Source organism: Parasteatoda tepidariorum, chromosome 10 (assembly GCF_043381705.1).
Source record: "Parasteatoda tepidariorum isolate YZ-2023 chromosome 10, CAS_Ptep_4.0, whole genome shotgun sequence".
Lineage (NCBI taxonomy): Eukaryota > Metazoa > Arthropoda > Arachnida > Araneae > Theridiidae > Parasteatoda > Parasteatoda tepidariorum.
In genome coordinates, this window is record NC_092213.1 from 82,885,512 (window position 1) to 82,911,974 (window position 26,463).

A 26,463-nucleotide genomic window follows, 5' to 3' on the forward strand; every position below is an offset into this window, starting at 1 on the left:
GGCCACGAGAGCCTCCCATGGTTATCCTGAGGGCAAGGGGACTCTAGGACCTATACCGCACACCCTCGGTCCCAGGCTGATCAAAGTGACCACCCATCCGCTTACTGACAGCAGCCAGTGATGCTTGACTTCGGTGTTCTACTGGGAACCGTGTCTTTACGATCGGTCCACTGCAGGACGCATAACTGCTTAACTACTTTTCATGAAAGTATTTAAAGTGAACGTATAGTTCAATAAAGCACAAAAATGGAACACACAATAATTTTGGTTCTCTAAACAAGAACCTTCTTTAGTTGTCTAATGACAGTCGAGAAGCAGAAGATAAGAAAGATAAACGCTTGCTGAGTGGTTTTATTAATAGGAACAAACTTGACCAAGATAAGAAAGAGGTGGGAGGGGGTTCCGTAATGAGATTAAATTAGTATTCAAAGCATTGAGGAAGAGTGTAATAATACTCATTGTAAGAATAATTCAATATTCTGATCGTTTAATATCCCTTTATAGTAAAAATAATCAAAGGTTTGAGTTTTCTTCAAAATCATTCATTTATCTACCAAGTTTGATTTTTGGGAATCACACCATATTTTGAAACACTTTAATAATTTAGTTAATGATCTTTCTAATATCGCAACCTTTCCCAATATTTAAAAATCTGTTCTAATTTAATTCTTTGCCCCAGGAAAAGACAAATTCTCTCACCTATGTTTCTCATCACCTTTCTTTTTATTATCTTCTTTCAGCTTGTTCCCATTGGTTATATCACTCTGCACATTTTTTACTTATCTACTGACATTTGGTGTTTAGACACTGAGGAAGGTTCTTGTTTAGAGAACGGAAAATATGGTCCGTTTATTTCTGTACTTTATTTGTGCTTCATTCACGTTGTATTACGCATGCATGCAATCGTATGTCGAGGCAGAAGGGTGCGGTTGTTCCTGTTTTCCAGTGGCGCCATCTATGGCCAAGAATTTGACTTCTGCCACCTTGCCCTTAGCTTTGCTGTCAACACTAAGGTCAAAAAAAACGCTATGATCTATTACGAATGGCTACAGTTAATCGAATAATAGAGTTTCATGCAATTTCTGCTATACTAAGAATGAAATGCGAAGGAATAGTCTTGATTACATTTTGCCTCAAGCTGTTCTGGGTGCATCCTTCTTAACTCTACTTTACATTCACTTTTAAGTGTTGTCATGTGATGCTATTAAATTAGTTGAGTCCAATAACCTTTATTTTCCAATAACCTTTATTACCACTACCTTTTTTTTCCTGGATGGTGGCGTTGCTGTCATTACATTATTTCTCATGCTATCATACGCTCCCACTTTTTATTTGGGTAACCCATATCTATTTGGTTCTAATTCTACTGTTTCTTGAATCATAACCGAAAGAAAGTTTAATCACAAATTAACTGTTCTTACTTTACGGCTCCCCGATTCAAATAGTTCCAGTTAACTAATTTTTAGAGCTTTATGAGTCATAATTCTAAAAAATAAATAGTCGAGCCGAAACTCTTAAAGCTTAAAGGATATGAAAATAACCCTAAAATACATTTATTTTGAAACTATGAACTTGGTTTTAGAGATCAAGTCATCAGTATATAAATATTAGTATAACTCTAAAAAAATTTATTGTTACTCTAAATTTTCGGATTTTTAAAAAACTGTGAATCTTTAAATTTTTTTCAAGAATTTAAGTTATTGTAAAAATATCAGTTGAATTGTAATTCTGAAAAACTGTCACTGTGACAATAATTTCGTATTTTCTAAATTTTACATTAATTTTATTGCGTTTATCAAGTCATAATTCAGAAACAATTTTAAAACATGTCATCATATGAATTATAAAAATGTTTATTAAATTTTTTAAGTTCAAATTCTAAAAATGTTTGCCACAGTTTTAGTTCCTAAAATGAGCTTTTTTTAGATGAAAGCGGAATGTGGATAACTAGAAAATAAAAATAGTGCACTTTTTTTGTATAAACTGTAGATATTTACTTTCATGTGGTAGATGACAGCTAAATTTTGATGCGTCTTGGCAAGTTTGGGATCCAAGTTCAGCGCCATCTTGTAACTCTAAACAAAAAACAAAAGTACATAAATGCTGCATTAATATAAATCTCAAAACCTACTAACTATAATTTTTTTTAAACAAATAACATAGAATTAGTAAAATTGTTATCATGCTTTGGCTACCTTGATGTTAAGAACTGCAACATAGAAATATTTTAAACTCGAAAATTGCACAAAACACTGAGTAAGATCCCGATTGTGGGTAGAAGCTGCTTTATAACACTGAGTAAGACCTTGGCTGATCTAGAAACCTCAGTAAGTTGTATAAAATTGCTCTATAACACTGAGTAAAATCCCGATTGATCTAGAAATCTTCATAGTGTGTAGAAACTGCTCGGTGGTTGATGACTTCCACTAGTGAATGTTGACAATCACATAGTCGCTTTGTTAAATGTCCCAAATACACTCTATAAGAAAAAAATCGACGCACCAAGAAGCAATCATCCGATTGCTTTGAAATTTCGTATGCATGAAAGTTTTGAACAGATATGGCTGGAATGATGCCGACTGGTTACGTATAGTCTTTAGCGACGAATCCCGCTTCCAACTGTGTCCTGACGATCATCGAAGACGTGTTTGGAGACGCACAGGGCAGAGGGGGGATCCTGCCTTCACTATTGCACGCCACACCGGCCCTCAACAAGGCATTATGGTCTGGGGTGCCATTTCCTTTGACAGCCGGACCCCTTTGGTCGTCATTAGAGGTACACTTACTGCACAGCGGTACGTCGACGACATCCTAAGACCTGTTTTGCTACCGTTCCTTTTGCAGCGCCCTGGGCTGGTTTTTCAGCAGGACAATGCCAGACCACATACGGCACGTGTTGCTATGAACTGTCTGCAAGCTTGTCAAACTCTTCCTTGGCCTGCCAGATCACCAGATCTCTCTCCCATCGAGCATGTCTGGGATATGATGGGAAGGCGATTGCATCTGGCACGGAATGTTGATGACCTCGTTCGACAATTGGATCGAATTTGGCAGGAAATACCGCAAGAGACCATCCGGGAGCTTTATCGGTCTATGCCACGCCGTGTGGCAGCTTGTATCCAGGCTAGAGGCGGGTCAACACCTTATTGAACTTGTTACTATAACTCTGCAATAAATTATTCAATTGTTCTGAAATTTTAATCATTTACTATTCTGTACATTGTCTACCTGTCCACCAATTTTCGCTTCAATCGAACAACTCCTTCTTGGTGCTTCGATTGTTTTGTTATAGAGTGTATATACTAGGTCTAGTTAAATGCCACTGCCCGGTATACATTTGCCCGGTATGCCTTACGTTAATGTTTTCTTAAGGTCAAGTGCCACATTTAACCGGTACTCCGAATACTAATGTTTCTCCTAATCTATCTTCAGCAGATAATAAAATATCGAATCAATATAATAATATCAACGAATATCGTTAGCATTGAATACGTTTTGTAAAATCGAATCGGATGTAACAAATATTTTGGACGTTCAAATAATCGACTATGTGATTCACCACTGAATGTCGACATCCTCTTGATTTCGGTCATTTAGGGTAATATAGTCGTATAGCACTAGGAGTATTTTATTATTTTGAAAGCCTCGCGTATAACCGAATTATGGCATCATATTTTTAAAATTGAAAATTTTTTTTTCTCGATAAACAGAAACATTAATATAAGATAATGGAGGTTTTTCTCGATTTTTAGTCCACTAGATTTGTATAATGGTATACGGAAAATGTGTTGCACTTTTCTTATCACGTATTTCAAGCTTTTAAGACAAGACATGTTGTACAGGAAATGTCTCTTTAAAATCTGTAAAATAATCATCAGGAATTGAAGTGGGGAAGATCCAGTGCATGGTGCATGAGTTCACAACTGATTCAAGAAATAATTGCTTTCATCGGAATGAAATGAGTGTGATAATTCACTAAGTTTATGAAAACAAAACACCGCCGACCTGAATAATGCGAATAAGTTGGAATAAAAGCAAGACTTGCTTGCAACCATGGTAACGGAGAGAGGGAATGTGTGGAGAGTGGGAAAATTGTGCAACCAAGAGGAAAGTGTAAGAGAAGATAATGAAGTTACCTCTTCTGCAGCATCAAAATCATCCATATCTTTCAATATGTCACCGTGTTCTTCATGGTATCTCGCACAAGCGGGTTCTGACAGTGAGCACAAATTCAGGGCCCTTAAAATAGTATCCAGAGCCTGCAAACCGAATAGTTGTATTTATCATCACAATAAAATAACCGGACAAAAAACGAGTCACCCTTAAAGAAATCAGAAAATTGATCATCCCTAAGATGGGGGTGTGGTGTATTAAGGTGTTTTCTTCTAACATGAGCCAGCACGTTCGGGGTAGTCTGATGTTGCCGATCAGTCAACATCTGTCTGATGAGTATGTAGTGGTTTTTTTTATCTCTTGAGATAACTTCAAAACTTACTAGACTGGAAGAACGTGTGACCGATTTTATGAACACTCATATACTTTGTTATATCTCGATGACTCTGCAACATCACCTGACTTGAGTTCCTTAAAATTTTGGGAAACATATTGGAACAGTTAGGTGGTTGGTTTCGTATGCCTGTTCAGCGGCAGAGGGCGATTCGACTTCTGCCACACCCATACGTCACATCCGCTTATAGGGCGGACCCATTCATTCAAACACATATCGTAATTTTGACCTGAATCAGAGAACGATCAATCTCCAATCCTGTACCCTCAGAGGTATTGATTTGTACGGGAACATGGAGGACTTTGCGACTCGACAGATTTAACGTGCATCAGTCACCATTTACTACACGGGGAGTCTTCGGACGGCCGGGTTCGAACCAACGAACTCTCGGACATGGGCCCAGCACCCTGCCGACTATGCTATCCCGGCTCCATTGGGACAGTAACACATCGAATTATTTTTATTGATGAGATCGCATTCTTGGCTATTGATTTAAACTGGATACAAGCATTTTTTAGTCGAATCCACTTGGTTCTAAACTCTAGCAGATTATGCTTTAAATTACTCTTACGTAATTTACGTTAGAATACACTTTTCAGGGCCCGCGCTAAGCATAATACCACCTTGCTAAATGAGATAAAATTATAAATTGGCGAATAAAATGTGTTTTGGTGAAAGATTTTTTTCCACTGGAAAGAAAAATATATATTTAATTCGATCCTCAAAATTACGTCAAAATGAATTTTTCGAAACAAATCAATATTTTTATTCGATTACTGTAATTTTCGATAATCATAACCAATTAGAATCAATGGGTCAAAATAATATAAGACTGAAACAAACTATAGTAAAATAGTTTCCTATGGGGGAAAAATTAATCATAAGAAATTTTTAAGATTTGCATTGGAAGAAAAGTTCCGAAAATTAGCGAATACTTCTGATATTTGGTTAATTTACTGGATAATAATTTGAAATCCTTAGAGCGGGCCCTGAACTTTTCAGGATTTTTGTGAGGTAACTAATTTTTTTCGTTCAAAAATTTGAACCAATGTGGTTGTGTGTGTGTTCAAAAATTTGAACCAATTGGTTATGATTCAATTGAATCATAACCAATTTGAATCAATGGGTCAAAATAATATAAGACTGAAACAAACTATAGTAAAATAGTTTCCTATGGGGGAAAAATTAATCATAAGAAATTTTTAAGATTTGCATTGGAAGAAAAGTTCCGAAAATTAGCGAATACTTCTGATATTTGGTTAATTTACTGGATAATAATTTGAAATCCTTAGAGCGGGCCCTGAACTTTTCAGGATTTTTGTGAGGTAACTAATTTTTTTCGTTCAAAAATTTGAACCAATGTGGTTGTGTGTGTGTTCAAAAATTTGAACCAATTGGTTATGATTCAATTGAATCATAACCAATTTGAATCAATGGGTCAAAATAATATAAGACTGAAACAAACTATAGCAAAATAGTTTCCTATGGGGGAAAAATTAATCATAAGAAATTTTTAAGATTTGCATTGGAAGAAAAGTTCCGAAAATTAGCGAATACTTCTGATATTTGGTTAATTTACTGGATAATAATTTGAAATCCTTAGAGCGGGCCCTGAACTTTTCAGGATTTNGTGCATCAGCTACCATTTACTACAAGGGGAGTCTTCGGACGGCGGGGTTCGAACCAACGAACTCTCGGACATGGGCCCAGCACCCTACCGACCATGCTATCCCGGCTCCATTGGGACAGTAACACACCGAATTATTTTTATTGATGATATCGCATTCTTGGCTATTGATTTAAACTGGATACAAGCATTTTTTAGTCGAATCCACTTGGTTCTAAACTTTAGTAGATTATGCTTTAAATTACTCTTACGTAATTTATATTAGATTACACTTTTCAGGGCCCGCGCTAAGCATAATACCACCTTGCTAAATGAGATAAAATCATAAATTGGCGAATAAAATGTGTTTTGGTGAAAGATTTTTTTCCACTGGAAAGAAAAATATATATTTAATTCGATCCTCAAAATTACGTCAAAATGAATTTTTCGAAACAAATCAATATTTTTATTCGATTACTGTAATTTTCGATAATCATAACCAATTAGAATCAATGGGTCAAAATAAGACTGAAACAAACTATAGTAATATAGTTTCCTATGGGGAAAAAATTAATCATAAGAAATTTTTTAGATTTGCATTGGAAGAAAAGTTCCGAAAATTAGCGAATACTTCTGATATTTGGTTAATTTACTGGATAATAATTTGAAATCCTTATGGCGGGCCCAGAACTTTTCGCGATTTTCGTGAGGTAACAATTTTTTTTTCTTTCAAAAAGTTGAAACTAATAAAAAACTTTAAACTTTAAATTTTAATAAAAATTATCTACCCAAAAATATTTGTGATTCATGTTACATAAATAAATATTTGTAAAAAAAATTAGAGTTTTCAACAAGGATTACGAAATAGTAGTTAAAGTTAAAATAACCAAAGCGCTTAATTTCTTCACCATAAAAAAATTTTTTTTTCCTTCAAATTTCAGATTTAATGACACTAGAAATTTTTTCTAAAGTAAAGAAATTAGATGAAATAAGTGAAAAAAAATATATGAAACGGGAACTCGAGGTTGATTATATTTCTTAGTTTCATTTTAACTGTTAGAATTATCTTATCGCCTTAACAAGAATTCTTTCAAACAATGTATTTTCAGGGATATCATTGATTAACAACACCAGTTTCTTCGACAGGTCCTTTAGGAATGTCTGTAAAAAAGTTGGAAATTCTAAACCTCCGGGACATTTTAAAGATTTTTTTTTTCACACAAGATCATAACTCTTTTTTAGCAACTTCAGATTTTTTTTCGACTATTACAAAGAAGATTCTCACATTCACGAACTTATGGAGTATAATTGCTTCAATTCCGTTATCTGGTATTTCAAAAACTGTTGCCACTCCCTAGATGTGAAATAAAATTTAAAAAAAAAAAAAGAAAAAGATTTTCGATGTTAAAGTTCCAAATTGTTCAAAATCTGTTATTTCTTTTTATGCTCTTGCGGCTGAATAAAAATTTCTTTTTTTCCCAATTAAAAGCTATAACTTCGAAGAGAAAAATTTGAGTTGAGATATTCTATTTTATGTTAATGAGACATTTCTAGATTTTCAACTGTTTGAAGTTATTTTTTTGAACAGCGTGTAAAATTATTGAGACTAATCGAAGAAAAGATGGAATCCGTATCTTTTTATTATTTGACTTCTATTTAGCATTCTTTGTGGGTCATCGAAATTGTTATTGGACTATCCCCCGGTATGTATATTGAAAAATACCCGGTACATATAGGGTTATACGTAGAGATCACAATACTTAGCTGAAAATACAGCTCCATTTAGTATGTTACATTTGAAACCATTCAAAGGAATTTAAAATCAGAGATTTTTTTTTCTTTTTTAATAGTGCTACAGAAAGCAGTTAACTTATTTTCAGATACCTTTTACATTTTAGCGCATTACTTATGAAGTAATCTATGAAAAAAAAACAATATATTTCATTAAATAGGAATTCAGAAATATTATTTAACTGCTGACATAATTTGGATAAAAGAGTTTCAAATTCTTTCCTGTAAAGCTCACTCAGTTATGGTATTTAAATTATTTGGTCTTCCGGGTCAGTTCTTAACCAAGGGAGGTTTCTGGGTGAATTTGTTGAGTTACGACTTAACAGTCCCGACATGGTCATTAGTATTAAGGTTTGGAGTTCTGGCTGGCCATTCCATTCGCTGATAAACTTTAGTATCCTATTTATACGAGGACTGAAACCGAGGCGTCTGAAAGCAGTCTTCTGACGTCACCAACCTAAAAAACGACTTGTCAAATTTTCACCATTCCTCAACCATCCTTTATTTATAACCACCGTTTAACAGCCGACTCAATTTTGGGTATACGTTTACCTTTGTTCAACTCGGTAGCCTTGTAATTTTGAACTTATTCCAGAAGAAAAGAGAACTCCTGGATTAAGTTACTCATGGCAGAAATTAGCCTTCGTGTAGGACATTGTGATGGAACAAACTCGCATTTGCGTTACATGGAGATGAAGACCTCCGACCTGAATTCTATTGAGCAGGTCTGGGATGGCTTTTACTGAAAATGTTCAGCTTTTCACTTTCTTCCAGAAGCTTCTAATAGGTGGGATTTCTTATCCCAAGACTTTATAAACACTGTAGTTAATGTTGAGACCTGCGTTACAGATAAGGGGTGACATATATTTTGACTAAAGTCCCCTAACCATTCTTCTGGTTCCGTGGCTGTGACTATGGTAACAAGGTACAACTATTTGAAGTAGGGGTCATTGTTTAGGACAGGTTTTGACTCGGTTCAGCGAAAGAAAGGGAATCCATTTCCTCCGACTACTGAGTTAGCTCTAGAGTAAAGCTACCCTCCATGAAATGCGCTATTCTTGTTTCCATAGCAACATATGGCCTCAGACTTTGTGGCGAGGGAAGTTCTTACTTTAGACAAACTATACCTATTTGTTCTTTTGTGTCAGGGTCCTGCTTTTATAAAAGAAAAACAAGTTTTTCAAGGTGTTAAATTCGAAGGTCTGAATTCAAGACGTTGTTCTTCATAGGACTAAGTTTTTCAGAGGAAGATTTTTATAAAGTCCACTCTTAAAAATAAAAACTATGTGAAATATTCATTTTCAACATTAAATATTTTGTAAACGGCCTATTTTTACTAAAAAACTGGTGAGAGGTTCGTTAAGATGCAGAAACTCCTCAATACAGTAATAAATTTTCTGCAGTAAACTGGCAACACATGATTAAAAGAGATAATCTGCATTCGAATTCGCCCTAAATATTCGAATGACCTTAGTATGCAATTTTCTTTGTCTGTTCTTAAGAAACAAAAAATAAACTTATTATTTTTTTTTGTTTTCGTACTATATATAGAAATCTAATGATGGTGTAGCAATTTTACATTGCATTTTGACTGGCCGGAAAATCATGAGGTAGGATCCAGTTTTACCTCATTCATTTCCATATTGTTTTCGTTGTCATCAGCATAAGATTCATAAAAATCATAAAGGTATCGTTTTTCTATAAATATTATTGTATCCCAAAATTGAAGTTATTTTCCTGTACTTCTATTATTACGCTTTTCATTCAAGAGTTTTAAACTAAGATAATTGTTTTATTTTTATTGCGATTATAATTTTATTCTGCGCTACATTTTAAGATAAAAGTTATTTAGAAAGGTGTTCCAATCTTATTAACCGTTCAACAATTATTATTTTTGTGCAAATAACATTAATACACTGTTATAAATTACAGTGAAAGAGAACTGTATAATGATTTAGAACTTAACGACATGCTTCAAGCACAATGAGATGCAAACAAAAATAGTATTTCATGTATCCTCCAGTTTCGTAAGCGAAAATATTAAATTACGGTTGAGAGTTCATCAAATTTTGTTTGAACAATATAATGTTATAACAATATAAATGTTATCTCAAGAAATGATTACTTAGAAAAATTACTTCTGTTCACCAGTAGATTTAAATATTTATAATACTAGCGGATAATAATGTTTGGACGTGGGAAGTGGTGGCACAAGCATAAATAAACAGAATTCCTTTTAAAACATAGATGTTAAATGAATTATTTTAACTTTAGTAGAGAAACTGTTTTCTGCTAAGAAACAACAATTATTGTGAAGCAATAATCGGTGTTGGTGAGTGGCAGTAAACAGGGGGCGTAGCCCCCTAGTATTCTTATAATAGTTCTATTTCTTATAGGCGTACATATTCCTATTTCTCAGAGTTTTATCATAATTCCAAAATTTGGCATATTTTTGTTGAAAATTCTATAGTGTGAAGTTATTAAGCTAAATTTAGAAAAAAGTTAGTAAAATAAAATTAAAAGCAGTAATTAACTTACTTCTGCTGTTCTGTTTGTTCGATTGTAGAGTGATGCCAGATGCAGGAAGCTCTCTCTCGATTGTCCGATTGAAAGCAAAAGAGTTTCTGCGAGATCGAAACTTCTCTCTTGAATTAAAAGTTGAGCCTACAAATGAAAAGTGCAATTTTATTTATAAAAAAAAACTTCAGAAATAATGTAAAAGTACACTTATTTCAAAACATTAACACACGGGAGAAGTAAAAAACTGAGTGAATTTTTTCAATCAAATTAGTCTATTACTTAACAAGAGTAAATCCACAGAATTAGTCTACAGAATAAATCTGCGGAGTATCTTTCTGAAAAAACTTTTGAGCAGACGATTTTCAAAATTTTATGACTGAAAAACGATTAAGAATTAAAACAAATCTTACAGTAATTTCACGTGATTGATATGTATTTTTGAAGTTGAATTAAATGACACCAAACTAAATACATAGGATGAATACTCATTTCCAAAACTCGACAAATGATGGACAAAATGGCGTTTAATAATTTAAAACTTCATATTTTTTAAAATCATCCTTCTTCCGATATTAGAATTTAATTTATACTTATTTACCTCGAAACGACAAAATTATTTTAACTGATTTAATAATTTGAAAACAATTTTTTTTTGTGTATAAATTCGAGCTGTCAGGTAATAAGCGCGTGGCAGGTAAATAAAGGAGGAAATGAAATTGATACTTGGTATCAGAATAAAATAAGAACAGCGATAGGAATCTGAGAAAATTTGAAGGAGCGTGAAAAAAAATTTAAAAAAAAAGTCCCTCAATCTGCCGCCATTAAAGCCACGGTTGGTTTAGAATTATTTTCTTCACTGCATCGCCATATGTTTCGGAAAATGAATATTTTTCAATCTCATTTTTTAAACGGTTAATTAAATTTCTCATTCAATCAGCAAGGAAGCCGACTGTATATTATTATTTTTATTTTTTTCCACCTTCTCTCTTTTCTTCGCACAACCCCTCATTGATTATTCCCGTTTTCTTTCCCAAAAATCTGTCCACCCCCTTCTTCTAATCAAGATACCGGAAAATTGCATCCTGTAAAAGAGAAACTTAGCTGAAAGAAAAAGAAAAATAATTTGTCGTTGACACGAAGTCTTTGCATTTCAGGACGACGACAAAAAAAAAGTGTGTTCGAAATTACACTAGCTTACGCAGTGGTGGAATGATTTTGATGGGGGAGTAGTTCCAAAAAGATATTCAAATAATTTGTTCTATGTAATAAATTGAAGATAAGCAGGAGTTCCTGTCAAAACAGATGCAGACCTAGTTTTTATTTTCTGAAATTAGACTCTCTTATAAGAGCGTTTTAAATGTTTACTAAAGGAAAGCAACCACTGGCCAGACTCTCGATTAACCGAAATTAGATTATCTGACACGATCCAAAAATTTTAGAAACCTGCGTAGTGACATTCGTCGAAAAGTAAATGAGAAACAGTATAAATATTTCGTTTATAAATGACTCAACTTAGGATGAATACGATATAACATCATAATAGTTTATTAAAACTCTTCAGTTCGAATTCAGCCGGCCGTAGACTCTCCGTGTAGTAAAAGGTAACTGGTGCACGGTAAATCTGTCGGGTCATGAAGTCTTTCATGTTCCCATAAGAAATTATACTTTTGGGGGTACTGAGTTGGAGATTGATAATTCTCTGGTTCAGGTCAAAATTGTGATCTGTGGAAGAATGTATGACTAGGTTGAACCTATAAACGGGTGTGACGAATGGATGTGGTTGAATTCTTGGCCATAGATGGCGCCACTGGAAAACTAGAGCAATTGCACCCTCTCTGCCTTAATGGCAGACCACAACAACAACGTATTCTAACAATTTTTAAATATTATTTTTTTATAAATGTATTAGGGATATATTATCGGACCAGTTAAAATTTTTACATACAAGTAAAAACATTAAGTTACTGTACCTGCAAAAGAAAGTGGGCTTGAATGGTTTTGCAGATACGTAGTACCTATTTCAAACCGTTCATTCAGGATCTGATCATGGAAATTTACATGATTGTGAAGGTGCTGATTACAGCGTTTTACTATCTGATGCACCGTATCCAAAAATTTTCATATAGGGTTCAAGTCAGGTGATTTTGTAGACTTATTAAGATGTTCTCCTCTTAATAAAAAGATCATTAACAACATACTCATCATGAAGATACTGATTAAAAAGAAACAGCTGATCATTCAGAATTTTAAAATAAACATGCTGATTCATGTTGGTAGTCCCTTAGTGAGTCGATTCTGTCCACAAGTAAAACACTCCAAATTTTCACACATCCACCTTTATTGTGCTGTTCAAGATTTCTCCAGAGGTAACTAATTTTTTGTGGGGTAATCTTATTTACTATATGATTATACATAGTGTTTCGTAAAGGCCACCCTTAATATATAATTTTAGAATCCTTTCAAAAATAAAACCATTGGGGGACATAAAAGCTAAATAAGACAGGGAAAATCAAACGCAATAATGAAATTTAACAAATTGCTGTCTATGAGAGCAAATGCAATAAACATCAAACATGTTTAAACTGGAGGTTGAAACTTGAAGGTGTTTCTATTAATCTTTTTCAAACTGTTTCCTGGCTCCAAACACTTCTTGTTATTTGATACATCCATCCTCATGTATTGCGAGTTGTCGGATTGCAATAGGGATTTTGTTTTTTCGTATCTTAAATAGTATAGCTCGTTCACCAGGAGTTGGCACTTGGCTCCGCCTTCATCACGTGGTATGCGACGATACTATTTCGCTATTTTTGGGAGAAGATTGTGAGCAATCCTGAACAAGGTTGCTATTTGGCGATCATATGACAAAAAATATTAATTTCACAAACTTTATCTGCATTTTTTTTAACATTGAATATTTCATAAATTTGATATTTCGAACCAATATTTATGGCATTTCTCTCTTTTGAGTGAATAGTTTGTCCTTTTTGAGACATTTTGATGGGAAAACAGCAGTTTTTAAATTTAAAATATATTTAATTAGTTAAAGAAACGAAAGGTATAATAGCAGATGATAAAGCGAAGTAAGTGACTGAAAAAAAGCCACTATTTGTGTTTGGCGCGCATTAAGGGTTGTCTCAATTTCAAGGGTGGAAATGTTTCTCTTCTTACTCCCGCGCTGAAATGAACTCTGCGTCAGAGGGGGTGGAGCCAAGTGCCAACTCCTGATGAACGAACTATAATTTGAATTGATAGGAATTTTATTGTTGATAGGGATTTTAAACGAGGGAAAATTATTAAAGGAAAATGCTTTATTACCATTTGGCAAAATGGGTCTTGTTTCAGGTTTTATGGCGTGCGCACTTTATTTGGACGTCATCACACTTTTCAACCGTGTTCTAGAGTAACAGTAAACAATGCGCATGCGTTGTTACTGCATGCGTTGCTATGGCGACCGCTGCTGTTTGATAATTTTCTTAAGAATTCTTTCTGTATTTTTATTTTCAAAAGCAGTCATTCTTAATGTATTTATATAATAATAATTTAAAGTATTTTTATATTCTTTTTATTATTAACTTATAATTACTGTCTTGACGGTGATTTTAATATAAATATGAATACTGAGGAAGGAAAAGTATTTTGTGACGTCTTGAAACACGTATGTACACAGAATTTGAAAACCAATCTGACGACCGACAAACATCAATGGAGACAGTTTTAGCAACCCATGATTTGAAATGTTGTGACGTTTATCGGAGTTAAACCAGAAAAAAAAGCATTTTACCAATAGTTAACCAGTCATCGTAAAAAAGCAATCAAAACTTAAAATTTTTTTTTTTAAATTTTCCGATACAATTGGGACAGCTCCTATTATCCAATGTGAGTTACCAATTAATTAATCCGCTTTTCAATTTAAATTAATTGCTTATCGGGCGTAATTGCTTCTTGACTGAGGTCACCTGACCCCTAAGGGCCCTCTCTATTCTGTGAAAAGGGGAGGGGGTGCACCTTTGTTCCAACATGGAAATTGAATTCCACGCACCTAGTGCAGTGAATAGATTTCTCTACTGATGTCCACCGCTGAGGAACAAAGGTTTTGCACCCCCAGGCAATTTGTCCACGCCCCCAGTTCCACCGTGGACATTGTTTCATGGAGTGAGAGGCCTTAATTGAAAGAGGGTCATCTAATGAAGGAAACACTGTCCACACAGGAATTTTAATGATGACCCTATACTTTTCATTTGATTTAAATTCAGCTCTTCTGAGAGAGAGAGAGGAACCTGATTAGGAAGCTTTAGAAGGTCGGGAATTTTAGTTTTGGGAATATTTCTTCTCTCAGTTTTGAATGAGTTGGTGAGTTTCATAGGATTGATTTTACATACAGGGCATGGCTTCGAATTCATACAATCATTTCAAAAATTTGTTTTAGTATAAAGATTAATAGCGACCGATAGTTTTCGGATAAGGGTTTGACCCGCTGTCACGTGAGAACCAAACACTACAAAATTTCAGTAAAATTAAAACTAACAAAGATTGATACACATAAGAGAACATCACACTATCGATGACGTGTAAATTTAAAACAATAAATCAAGTATTGTAAAGCATGTAGGAAAGTAAAAAAATAGGAAGTGAATAAATGAAGGCAAAATGTGCAAGAACAGATAGTTCAGCATCCCAATGAAATTTATAAAATTTAAAATCAATCATAATAATTCAAAAGTGATTTATAGTAAAATTAAGGGATTAATAGTTATGCTTTAGTATAAGAAAAATCTAGGTATGATGAAGGGCTTAGAAGAAAAACAAAACAATTTCTTTTAAGAAATGTATACGTTCATTTTTTTAAATGTAGAGTGCGCAAAGAAACGAACCATCCTGTATAACTTTTGATCCAATGATCGGATTTTCCGGTTCTAGACTCAATCTTTAGGGCTCGAGACGGTAACCTCAGATATGCTAATTACCAATTGTAGACTATATTTTGAGTTACAAAATCAGACACAAAAACGTACTTTCTATGAATAAACTTTTTTTTCTTCGACGGATTCAGATTTCTTACCCCTAAAATATTGGTGTAGCCGCAATATGGGAAATAGGGTACCAAAAGTTTTGTCAGAAGAGCATATGAAAGTTTGAACCCCTTGATGTTAATTTTACTTTTTCCGTATTTCGCTATATCTCTAGAATCTTTTTAAGCGAATTCAAAATTTTTTCAACGCAAATATAAAATTCCTTTATCTAAAAATAATTCCACGCAAAAATATGACTTTTTGTAAATATTTATTACTTTTATTATTTTATTTAATGATGGTCGACGAAATTTTTAAATGCAAGATATAAATTTTTTTCTATCATTTAAAAAAAAACGTGATTTTATATAGCTAAATGCGAAATTTGAGCAAAATCGGTCGAATAGTTCCGGGGGAATCAAATTTTAAGTACCTGACTTTATTGAAATTCAATTTCTCAAGAACTATTCGGCCGATTTCGTTCAAATTTTGTATTTTGATATGTAAAATTAGATACTTTTAAATTATGTGTCAAATTTCTAAACTTAATTAGTAATTAGCACTAATTAATTAGCATATTTGAGGACACCTCTAGAACCATTAAGATTGACACTTAATTCGCGAAAATCTGATCATTAGAGCGAAAGTTACTCAGGGTGATGTATTTTTCTTCTTTTGCTAACTGTACATTATAATTAAACGAACTTACCAGTTTGGAGGGCAGATGTCAATGATACTTAGTATATATATTTATTATTTTCACAGAGAATGACGTAATAATTTATCGCAGTTAGTCAATAACTCCTACGCAATTTTCGCAGTAAATGCTTTTTTGTACAAAAAAATACCGCCAATTAACCACAAAGATATTTTCACCATTCAATATAACTTTTGTCACGGTAACATGGTGCGTTCTGACATTCTATCAATAGCAATGTATGTAATATTTAACTCTTCACATACATTGTATCAACAATATGTTAATTGAAACTTCTCCTAGTTCTTCTATTTTAACCAAATAGATGATCTATACATCAATTAATGTAAATAATTTATCTTTATAATAATACTAAATTATATATATATGTATTTAAATTTTGGTCGATCTTATGTGAGTTAGTTACATTCTTAAATCTTGTTTCTATAGCTGTATCTATACAGAAAAAAAAATCTACCTGTAATCTATACTCGTTGTTTCGTATATTCTTAAATATAGTGTTGTTAACGTCATTTGAATTTGGAACGGAAATTATCCATATTGATTTCCAAACGGATAAAAGGATGAATAATTAAGAACGAGCAATAAACTCTCCGAGAAACTCAATTTTGCTCAAGCGGAGCTGTGAGCTAGTAAAAGGGGTTGCAGTTATCTTTTAAACAAATAATAATAAACAAAAAACAGAATAGTTTGCAGTTTGAATTCCTGCAATAACTTCCAAATTAACGCTATGAATGTACTTACAAAATGCAGTTTACTGTCGTTGTGCTCTGGATAATGTTGTATAACGTACTGGTAAAGAAATTTAGCCTCGCGATACCTTCCAGTCGCTAAGTACAGCATACCCAGATTATCCATCACTTGAGGATCTTTCTGTATTGCCAAGGCCCTAAATAGTAGAAAGAATTCATAATTAGTAGAATAATTATATAATTATAATAATTATTATTACTAGTGGGCTGCTCCCCCTGCTCGCTAACCCCCGAAAATTGCTGCGCAATCTTATATGGTTTGCTTCGCTCGCTACTAACTTAGGTACATTGCAAATGCACAAGATTCTAAGATTTCAAAACAATCATTCAAATCCATATAACAACTTTAAAAAAAAAATACATCTTTTTAGTAAATACTAAGTCATTAAAATAAATTTGAATTCAAATAAATGACATGCAATTCGTTAAACCTATTAGAAATGTGCTATTGTATAAAATCTTAAAGCGTAACAGCACGACTAAGACTCATTTTTCAATGAATAACTAATAACAATAATAAAACAAATAAATTCGTGATATAAATCAAAAATCGTCAAATAAATTCGTAATATATAAATTCGTGAAAAAAAGCGCTTTCGACAAAATACTAAAATAGAGATCTATCGACAAAGACTACTCACTTCTGCCTAGCTTAAGGTTATTTCAGTTTCCATTTTTAAAAGCGCTATGCGTTGAGCAACCTCAGCTAGATTTGGCATGTGACATTTGGAGCGGCAATCATTGGTCGATTTTGTAGCGTTGCCATTCGGGAGTTGTAATGAGGCTTTTTTTTGTCGCCGGGTAAGAGAAATATATATATAGATTATAATCTCGTAGTATAATCTTAGGATATAATCATAGGATAATTTCGTGATCACGGAATTATTATTATAATCTTAGGATAATCTCGTGACCACGGTCCTAAACGGCTGGAGGGAAAATAAATAGGTCATAAGGAGAAGTACTTCGCATTAGAAATTGTAGTGTCTACTCTTTAAATCCACAGAATAAGTGGACCCGTTAAGAATTGCCATGGAAACCTCCACTGTGAGTAGGACGAAAAGAAACTAAATAATGTGTTGTGATGACGTCACATTCGATCACATTTAAGCCTTTTTCGTTCACGATCCAAAATTTTATAACAATAATCGCAAGTCCAACATAAATACAAAATAAATTTTACTTAATAATTTCTACGCCTTCTTCAAATTCTAAAATCAAATCCAGGCTCATTATCGATGCTTACCGACACTAATTACTTAGCCTAATCCCATTCCGCTATAAGAACACTGTTTATTTATCAGTAAAATGAGATATGTATGCTGGAAGGGAAGGCAAATAAAATGTGTAAAGCTTCTTATGCAAACATAACCAAAATGGCGATTTCAAAATCATCACCATGGCAACCGGATCCGTCTTGCGTTAGTAATAAATTTTCATCTCCGCGCTCGGGGCAAAGAACGTGTCTCAATTTGTCTCTGTTCCCCCACGAGACATCGCGCATGTATTTGCTGTCTCTTAAACCGCAACGTGTTTGCCCCCTCACTTAAACATCGCCCAAGGCAAAGTCTTACTCGAATCACCTTAACTAAGACGTCACCAAATAAGAGGGCAAAAGTTACATTTTCTCTGCCCGGGAAAGAGTTTTCTTAAGATGATTATGAATCTTCTCTTTTCTCTTATTTGAGGATAACGAAGAGACTACTGGAGCAATCACGTGGTATTGCCAAGGCCATTTCTAGGGACGCGGCCTTTGAGGGTACATGGGCTGAAGTGAAGTGAAGAAATGAAGTTTGCGAAGCTGAAATTTTCGGAGAAGAAGAATGGGGGTTGGAGGGAAACTATTCCTGCGATTTCGGAATTAGTTGTTTACCATGCGGGAAATAGAATTAAGGAAAGAGTGTCTCTGCCACTAAAATTAATATTAAATTAATATTTGATTTAACTCGGAGATGGAATTTTCAAAAATATTTGAGTAGAGAATCTTTGTTTTCCGAGATTTAAACATATACTCCCTGGCTAAATTATTAGACTGACTGTAAGATTCTATGTAAAATTTTAATTATCAGGTAATACTTTTCGCAGCTGAAACCGGTTTAAACTTGTTTACGTTCGTGTATTAATCTGTTAACATAGTAATGCAATATGTCAAAATAAGTACAAATTTGAAGTATATAAAAAATCTCCTCTATAAAACAATATTACATTTATGTTTAAATCTAAAAGTATTGTCTATAAACTCGTGCAAAACATGTTATTATTAAAAAAACAACAGTGCGTTTCATAATTTGGTCTAGTTATTATATTATACTAATATAAAACCTGATATAATAAATATTCTATATTTATGTAATAAATATATCGCCTAATTTATATTATAAATCGTCTCATTTCGCCAATTGATACATGAACGTAAACAAGTACAAACCGGTTTCAGTCGTGTTAAGACAATACAGCTGTATAATATATCACCTCATAATTATAATTTTACATAGAATCTTATAGTGCGTCTAAAAATATAGTCAGGGACAGTACATGATTCTTCCCGGGAAAGTTTAAATACTTCAACATGAAAATAATTAATGAACTTATCATAAGTAGATTTAATGCTTGCATGAATGATTTATTTTATTTTGCAATCCATGAATTGGGTATAATATAGCCTACGTCACAGGTTGTGTTGTTCCTACTAAATTTAACCCATGAACAATATTAAGCTATAATTTTCCTCAGTGGTAGTAACTAACGAACATGAACAGTGGTAACAACTAATGACATTGCAATACTAAAACATTTGAACATAGTTTCTTAAAAAAACAGTAAGAGATGTGNAACAACAACAACTAAAACAAATAACAACAACTACTAATAACAATAACTAAATAAACAACAACTAAATTCCATTCGTTTAGCATTGCGTCATATGTTGTTCCTACTAAATCGAAGTAGTTGTGTTTTTTTCATATTATACCCAATTAAAATTTAAAAAAAAAAAATCAATTTTTGAAATTGATATAAATGAAATAACCATGCAAGCAGAAGGCTTGTACTGCCAGTCAAAAGATATCGTTCCCAAGACTCGTCAATTAAGCCTCTTTTAATTAACATTTTAATTACAATTCAAGAATTTTTACAAAAAATTATTCTGATATACGAATGAATAAAAATTATAAGCAATCCATTGTGATCTTTTTAAAGCGTCCTTTTTCAAAGTTTCATGTCGTCCGACTCGAAGGGAAATCCCCTTAGAACACGAGGAAATAATACAGTGAAGCATCTAGGAAAGCCCACCTCGCTTTATCGACCTCCTCTATTAACGACCACTTTTAGGAGGCATGGAACAGACTTTGTTTGAAAGAAAACCTTTTGATGAGACCATCAGAATCTATTCATGCGACTAAGTAAATCTCTGCACCAAATGTGACGTAGATCAAATGAGGAAACGTGAAAATACCAAAACAAAAAATATTCTTGGCCATAGATGGCGCCACTGGAAAACAAGAACAACCGCGCCCCTTCTGCCTAAACAGGCATACATCAACAACAAAAACAAAATATTAACGAAACAAATGAGTAGATTTAAATATATATTCAAAATATTTGTGAATGCTTGGCTCTAATTTAGAGAGCTCTTTTTTGACGATCTCTGAAAGCAATCGACAACCTCATGTTGCAGCCAGAGTGCGCTGAAGATGATGCTATCAAAGATTTACTTTTAGAATTGAAATTGTTTTTCCAAGTTTTTATTATTTTATGACCGTCATTCAACAGCCGACCAATTTTGGGTTTACGACAACTAATGTTCAATTCCGTAGCCTTGTAATTTTGAACCGATTCAGAAGACAAGAAAACCTCCTGGATCAGTATACCCTCCAGAAGTATGATCTCGTATGGGAACAAGGAGGACTTTGTGATTCGACATATTTAACGTGCATCAATCACCATTTACTATACAGGGAGACTTCTGCCGGTGGAGATCGAACCCACGACCTCTTGGACAAGGGCCCAGTGACCTAAAAACTAGGCTATCCCAGGAATGGATTATTGCTTTGATAATGACTAGGGTTACTGAATGCATGCTTTTTTATCTAGGGTTGATGAATGCATGTTTAGAATCTGGGGCTCATGAACGGCTGCTTGTCATGAATCTAGGGTAACAGAACGTATTTGTAAAGTTTTAGGAGGCATTTCCAGTGTGAAACTAAAAGAATACTGAAAAAATGGATCACAGATTAAATAATTGTAATTGAATATATTTTACTTACTTTTCTTTGATTTGGTTTATTCGGGAAAATTTTTTAAAAATCATAAACATAATTAATTCGGTCTTTCATCTCTGCTAATCAGAAATCCTGAATAAATATACGTTAAGGATTTTGGGTTTTAAGAAAATTAAACATTCGTAGAAAATGTAAAAGACACGTTCCTTAAATTAAAAACATGAATAAGTTTTATAAAGCGCAAGTGGAAGCAGATACTATCAACAAACTCATTTTGAATTCGGGCTACATAATTAAGAAATATCCCCTAAAAGTTGAACGGGTTCAGTGGGAGAAAAATTTGGAGAATATGGAGAGTGGGCAGTACTTCCTATACGACTTTTGAAAAACTAGGAAGGAAAATAAAATGATACAACAATACTAAATTTGATGATAACCATTTCGTACAATTACTTTCGATCGAGGGCCGGGATAGCCTGGTCGGTAGGGCATTGGGTCCATGTCCAAGAGGTCGTGGGTTCGATCACCGCGTGCCGAAGACTCCCCGTCTAGTAAATGGTGACTGATGCACGTTAAATCTGTCGAGTCTCAAAGTCCTCCATGTTCCCACAACAAATCAATACCTCTGGGGGTACTGATCCAGGAGTTTCCTTGTCTTCTGGATTGGTTCAAAATTACAAGGCTACGGAGTTGAACGTAAGTAGTCGTAAACCCATGAAATTGGGTCGGCTGTTCAACGACGGTTATAAAATAAAAATAAAATTACTTTCGATCGGGCCGGGATAGCCTGGTCGGTAGGGCGCTGGGCCCATATCCAAGAGGTCGTGTGTTCGATCCTCGCCGGCCGAAGACTCCCCGTGTAGTAAATGGTGACTGATGCACGTTAAATCTGTCGAGTCGCAAAGTCCACCATGTTCCCATAAGAGATCATACTTCTGGGGGTACTGATCTAGGAGTTTCCTTGTCTTCTGGATTGGAATCAAAATGACAAGGGTACGGAGTTGAACATCAAATGTCGTAAACCCAACAAATTGGGCAGGCAGTTCAACGACGGATAGAAAAAAAATAATTTCGATCGCGATGGCTCAGGGGACAGAGCATTCCCCTTCCAATGAGGTGAACGGGTTCGAATTCCAGCGATGGCTGGTCGATACAAATTCTGCATCCGGCTTGCACAGTGCTGACCTAAAATATCCTCAGTAGTAGACGGATCATGGGTTAAAGTCCCCTAGCCGTCAGGCTAACCGTGGCATGTTTTAGTGGTTTCCCTCTTCATGTAACGCAAATGAGGGTTAACATCATCCAAAAGTCCTCCGCGAAGGCAAATTTCTCCCAATACTTGATCCAGGAGTTCCCTTGTCGTCAGGATTGGGTTCAAAATGACAAGGTTACAGAGTTGAACATCAGTAGTAGTAAACTCAAAAAATTGGGTCGGCTGTTCAACGACGGTTATAAAATCGCCACTAAGAGTTCATCAATTATAATGTAATTTCAAATTTGAAAAATGCACAATTTTACAAAATTTCATTTAGATTTTTTATTTGGGTAAATTTTTATAACACTAAATGTTATAAAGTGTCAGCGTTTTCTAACATTCAACTCTGATGCATATTTGACTAACACTGATAACTCATTGAGTAAAAAGAGATGAAATTAATTTCTCGCAAACTAGTCAAAATTAAAAAGAGTATGCTTGAAATATATCTGAGACAATTTTTCTCAGTTCCACTTAAAATTGACAGAAGTTCTTATTCTTTTTTTTTTCTTAGCTTCTAGAAAAAGAGCAGTTCTTCTCCTTGAAACATTCTTCAAAGCAATATTTTTTCTGTAAGAGAATATTATAAAAAAAAAGACCTTTGTTTATATTGTAAACGGGACGGTCAAGAGAAAGAAGGGCAAATACTGTTCAATCAATAGTTTTGGAAGTTTATTTTAGTCGGGTGAAATGGAATGGTAAAGGCAAAAAGAAGTCTTTTCATAATTAACGAAACAGAATTAGATATTAGGAGTACAATTAGTTTGGTCCGTTTTTCTGTGATCAGAAATGCATTTATTTAAGAACAAAATGAATGAACAGATTAATCAAAGTATTGTCCATCGCTGGCTACTACTTTTCCCCACCTCTCAGGCAATTTTTGAATTCCACCAGGAAAAAATGTCTCGTCTTTTGAGGCGATCACAGTTAGGAGCCAATTTTCGATTTCTGCGAAGGAAGTGAAATCGTGCTGCATTCGTCGGAACAACCAGTAATCAGAAGGAGCAATGTTCAGCGAATACAGCGGGTGCTGTAAAATATCCCACTTGAGCTTTTCCAAATAATTTTTTGCGACTTTTGCGACATCAGGCCGACCGTTATTATGCAGAAGAATAACTTTGTCATGTCTTTGCTCTTATTCTGGCCGTTTTTCTCGTAATGTAAGGCTTAAACGAATGAATTGTAGCCTATACCGATAGCCCGTAATGGAATCTCCAGGTTGTAGCAGCTCATAGTAAACAACACTATTCACCATTCTTGAAGCGTCGAATCATTCTCTACATGATTTATCAGTTGGAGCATTGTCACCATAAACCTCTACAAGCATTCGATGCGCTTCAGCTGCACTTTTCTTCCAATTAAAGCAGAAACATAAAACCTCCCGCAAACGGTGCTTAGTTACCGCAAAATTTGACATATTCAACAAAGTAAAAAACAGGGTTTTTGCATGAAACTCAAAACGATGTGAACTGAATATTATTAGCAGACGTTTAACCTCTCTGAAACCACCGATACCAGTTGTCACTATGAAACATTCACAACAGCAGAGCCATCTTTTAAAAACGGACTTAACTAATTTGAAAACGGAAACTAATTTGTACTCCTAATAATTTTTTTAAAAAATAAAATGCTTCTAATTCTGATTTATGAGGAATTAAATTATGATGAAATTAAAAAATAAAATTTCAACGATAAAAAAAAAAAAAATTATCCAAAAAGATCGGTAAGTTTGAGAAATTTCCACTGTCTGAGAGTCTTTCTTTTGCTTTTAAGTTGTTAAAGAACGTTAAGTTGTCGAGTTAAAATGTGGAATTTTGGAAAATTAGAGCGTGTTAAACCAAAAATAATAACAGATTCATCATTTTTTCTTTCTAAAATGTATGCAAAACACACGTTTTTCTTTTAGAGGAAAATTTTATTTTGTTGTACAGTGTTATCGTCTTTGATGTTTGTCTTGCAATTTACGGTTCACATATCATTGTCGAAACATAAATATGAATACGAATGATAAATATTTGAAATAAAAATAATCTTCCATTGAATTATAATGTGTTCGTTTTAAATGTAATATTAAGAATATCGAAATAGAGTCCGTAATGAAAAACACTATATTCTCTTACGCTTCTTAAGAAAAAAAAATCAAATTTTCTCCACCGAGAAAGTCTTACTCACAAGTTACCTTTTATAAAGCTCTTCGGCTCTTCTGCTATGTTCTAAACTTCTTAGAGATTTAGCCGCATTAACTATGGCCACTGTGTGGTTCGGCTTGGCTGTCATGGCTCTTTCATACTGTGTCATGGCTTCACTTCGACGACCTACAAATATGGGCAACATTATATTTATACAATTAAAAAGAAAAATCAATCTTTACTTAATAAAGGATCTATTTAAAAAAAATTAGAAATGTGACTTAGAGCATTTTTGATAATTGATATGAAAATTTTTTTGAGCTTTATCGTTTCAGGAACTATTGATGCGCAGGTAACCTTGGTAAATTGCGAAAGACAATTCAGAACTATAACGGATTAAAATAGTTAATCTGCGGATTAGCCAGGCAATGTGCGAATTAACTGCTTTAGCGCTTTTAGTGTAAACAGTTATATTTAGGTATTTTTTAAACTATACATTCAATTATTAGAGGAACTTTTACTTTCTATGGTTGTTTTAAATAAATATTTAAGAAAAAAATGTAATAAGATTCTTGAGTCCTGGATTCGATCTTTTTCAATAACGAATTAAATAGTTCAAATTTATGAATTTTTTTTAAATAATGAACGAAAATTCTTTTTCTAATTGTCTTTAACCTTTTGCAATACTCTGTTTACTAATATATTATTTTATATACGAGGTACAGAACTTATGACATGTCATGCAGTTTATCCGCTACATTTCGTCGTTCATTGTTACGGAAACACCACGAGTCCGTCAGGATAAGTGGAGAAATATTCTCTACTTTTATTCTTTATTCCCTTCCCTAATTACTTCCCATATACACACTATCATGTTTCATCAATTCCTTTTGTTGTCGAATGATATGCCAGGAATCGAATCAGGTCATCTTCTGCGGAAGACATTGATCACTTGCAGAGGGGAATTCCACAGGGGAAAAATCATTTCATGCTGCCTAAATTAGTACCTTTCATATTGAGACGAAATAAAGTTCGCTTTTCCCAATCTTTCGTTCCGTGTACATTTATTTTAAAATTCTTTTTTGACGAGATTCTAAAAATGTACATAAAGTAAGTTAATTATGTAACAATGTGCATAATACATTACAATCCCTGGTCAAATTATTAAACGCACTATAAGATTCTATGTAAAATCTTAATTATCATGTGATACTTTACAGCTTTATTGTTTTTGCAACAGGTTTGCACTTGTTTACGTTAGTGTATCAATTGGTTAAATTAGACGATATACAATGTAATTTAGACAATTGGATAAATTAGACGATATATTATATAAATATAGAATATTTATTATATCAAGCATTATATTAGTATATTATAATATTTATACCAAATTATTAGANGATAAATTAGACGATATATTATATCAATGTAGAATATTTATTATATCGGGTTATATTTGTATATTATAATATTTAGACCAAATTATTAGACGCACTGTAGCGTTTTGATAATGACATGTTTTGCACGAGTTTATATGCAATACTTGTATATTTAATGGGTTTTTTTTCAGCAGATTTTTATATACTTCCCATTTGTATTTATTTTTAACGTATTTCATTGCAATGTTAATCAATTGATACAAGAACGTACCTGATAATTAATAGTGCGTCTAATAATTTGGCTAGGGGCTGCTTAACGCCCAAAGTATCCGGACACCCAGTGGTATGGACTTAGAGCGTCCTAACACCCAGTGGTATGGACTTAGAGCGTCCTGACACCCAGTGGTATGGACTTAGAGCGTCTTGACACCCGGTGGTATGGACTTAGAGCGTCCTGATACCCAGTGGTATGGACTTAGAGCGTCCTGACACCCGGTGCTAATGACTTAGAGCGAGCGTCCTGACACCCAGTATCCGGACACTCAGTGGTATGGACTTAGAGCGTCCTGACACC

General features: G+C 33.8%; 1 protein-coding gene across 1 annotated transcript in view; it reads right to left on the reverse strand.

Annotated features, from left to right (window-relative positions):
* Positions 1-26,463, reverse strand: part of LOC107445955 (protein O-mannosyl-transferase TMTC1) — a 364,666-nt gene that overhangs the window by 3,269 nt on the left and 334,934 nt on the right. Inside the window, exons 13-17 of the mRNA XM_071187075.1 lie at positions 24,558-24,693; positions 16,896-17,040; positions 10,443-10,568; positions 4,137-4,259; positions 1,998-2,075 (exon numbers count right to left, since the gene is read on the reverse strand). Coding sequence (XP_071043176.1) covers positions 1,998-2,075; positions 4,137-4,259; positions 10,443-10,568; positions 16,896-17,040; positions 24,558-24,693 — 608 coding nt within the window. The remainder of the gene's footprint in view (positions 1-1,997; positions 2,076-4,136; positions 4,260-10,442; positions 10,569-16,895; positions 17,041-24,557; positions 24,694-26,463) is intronic.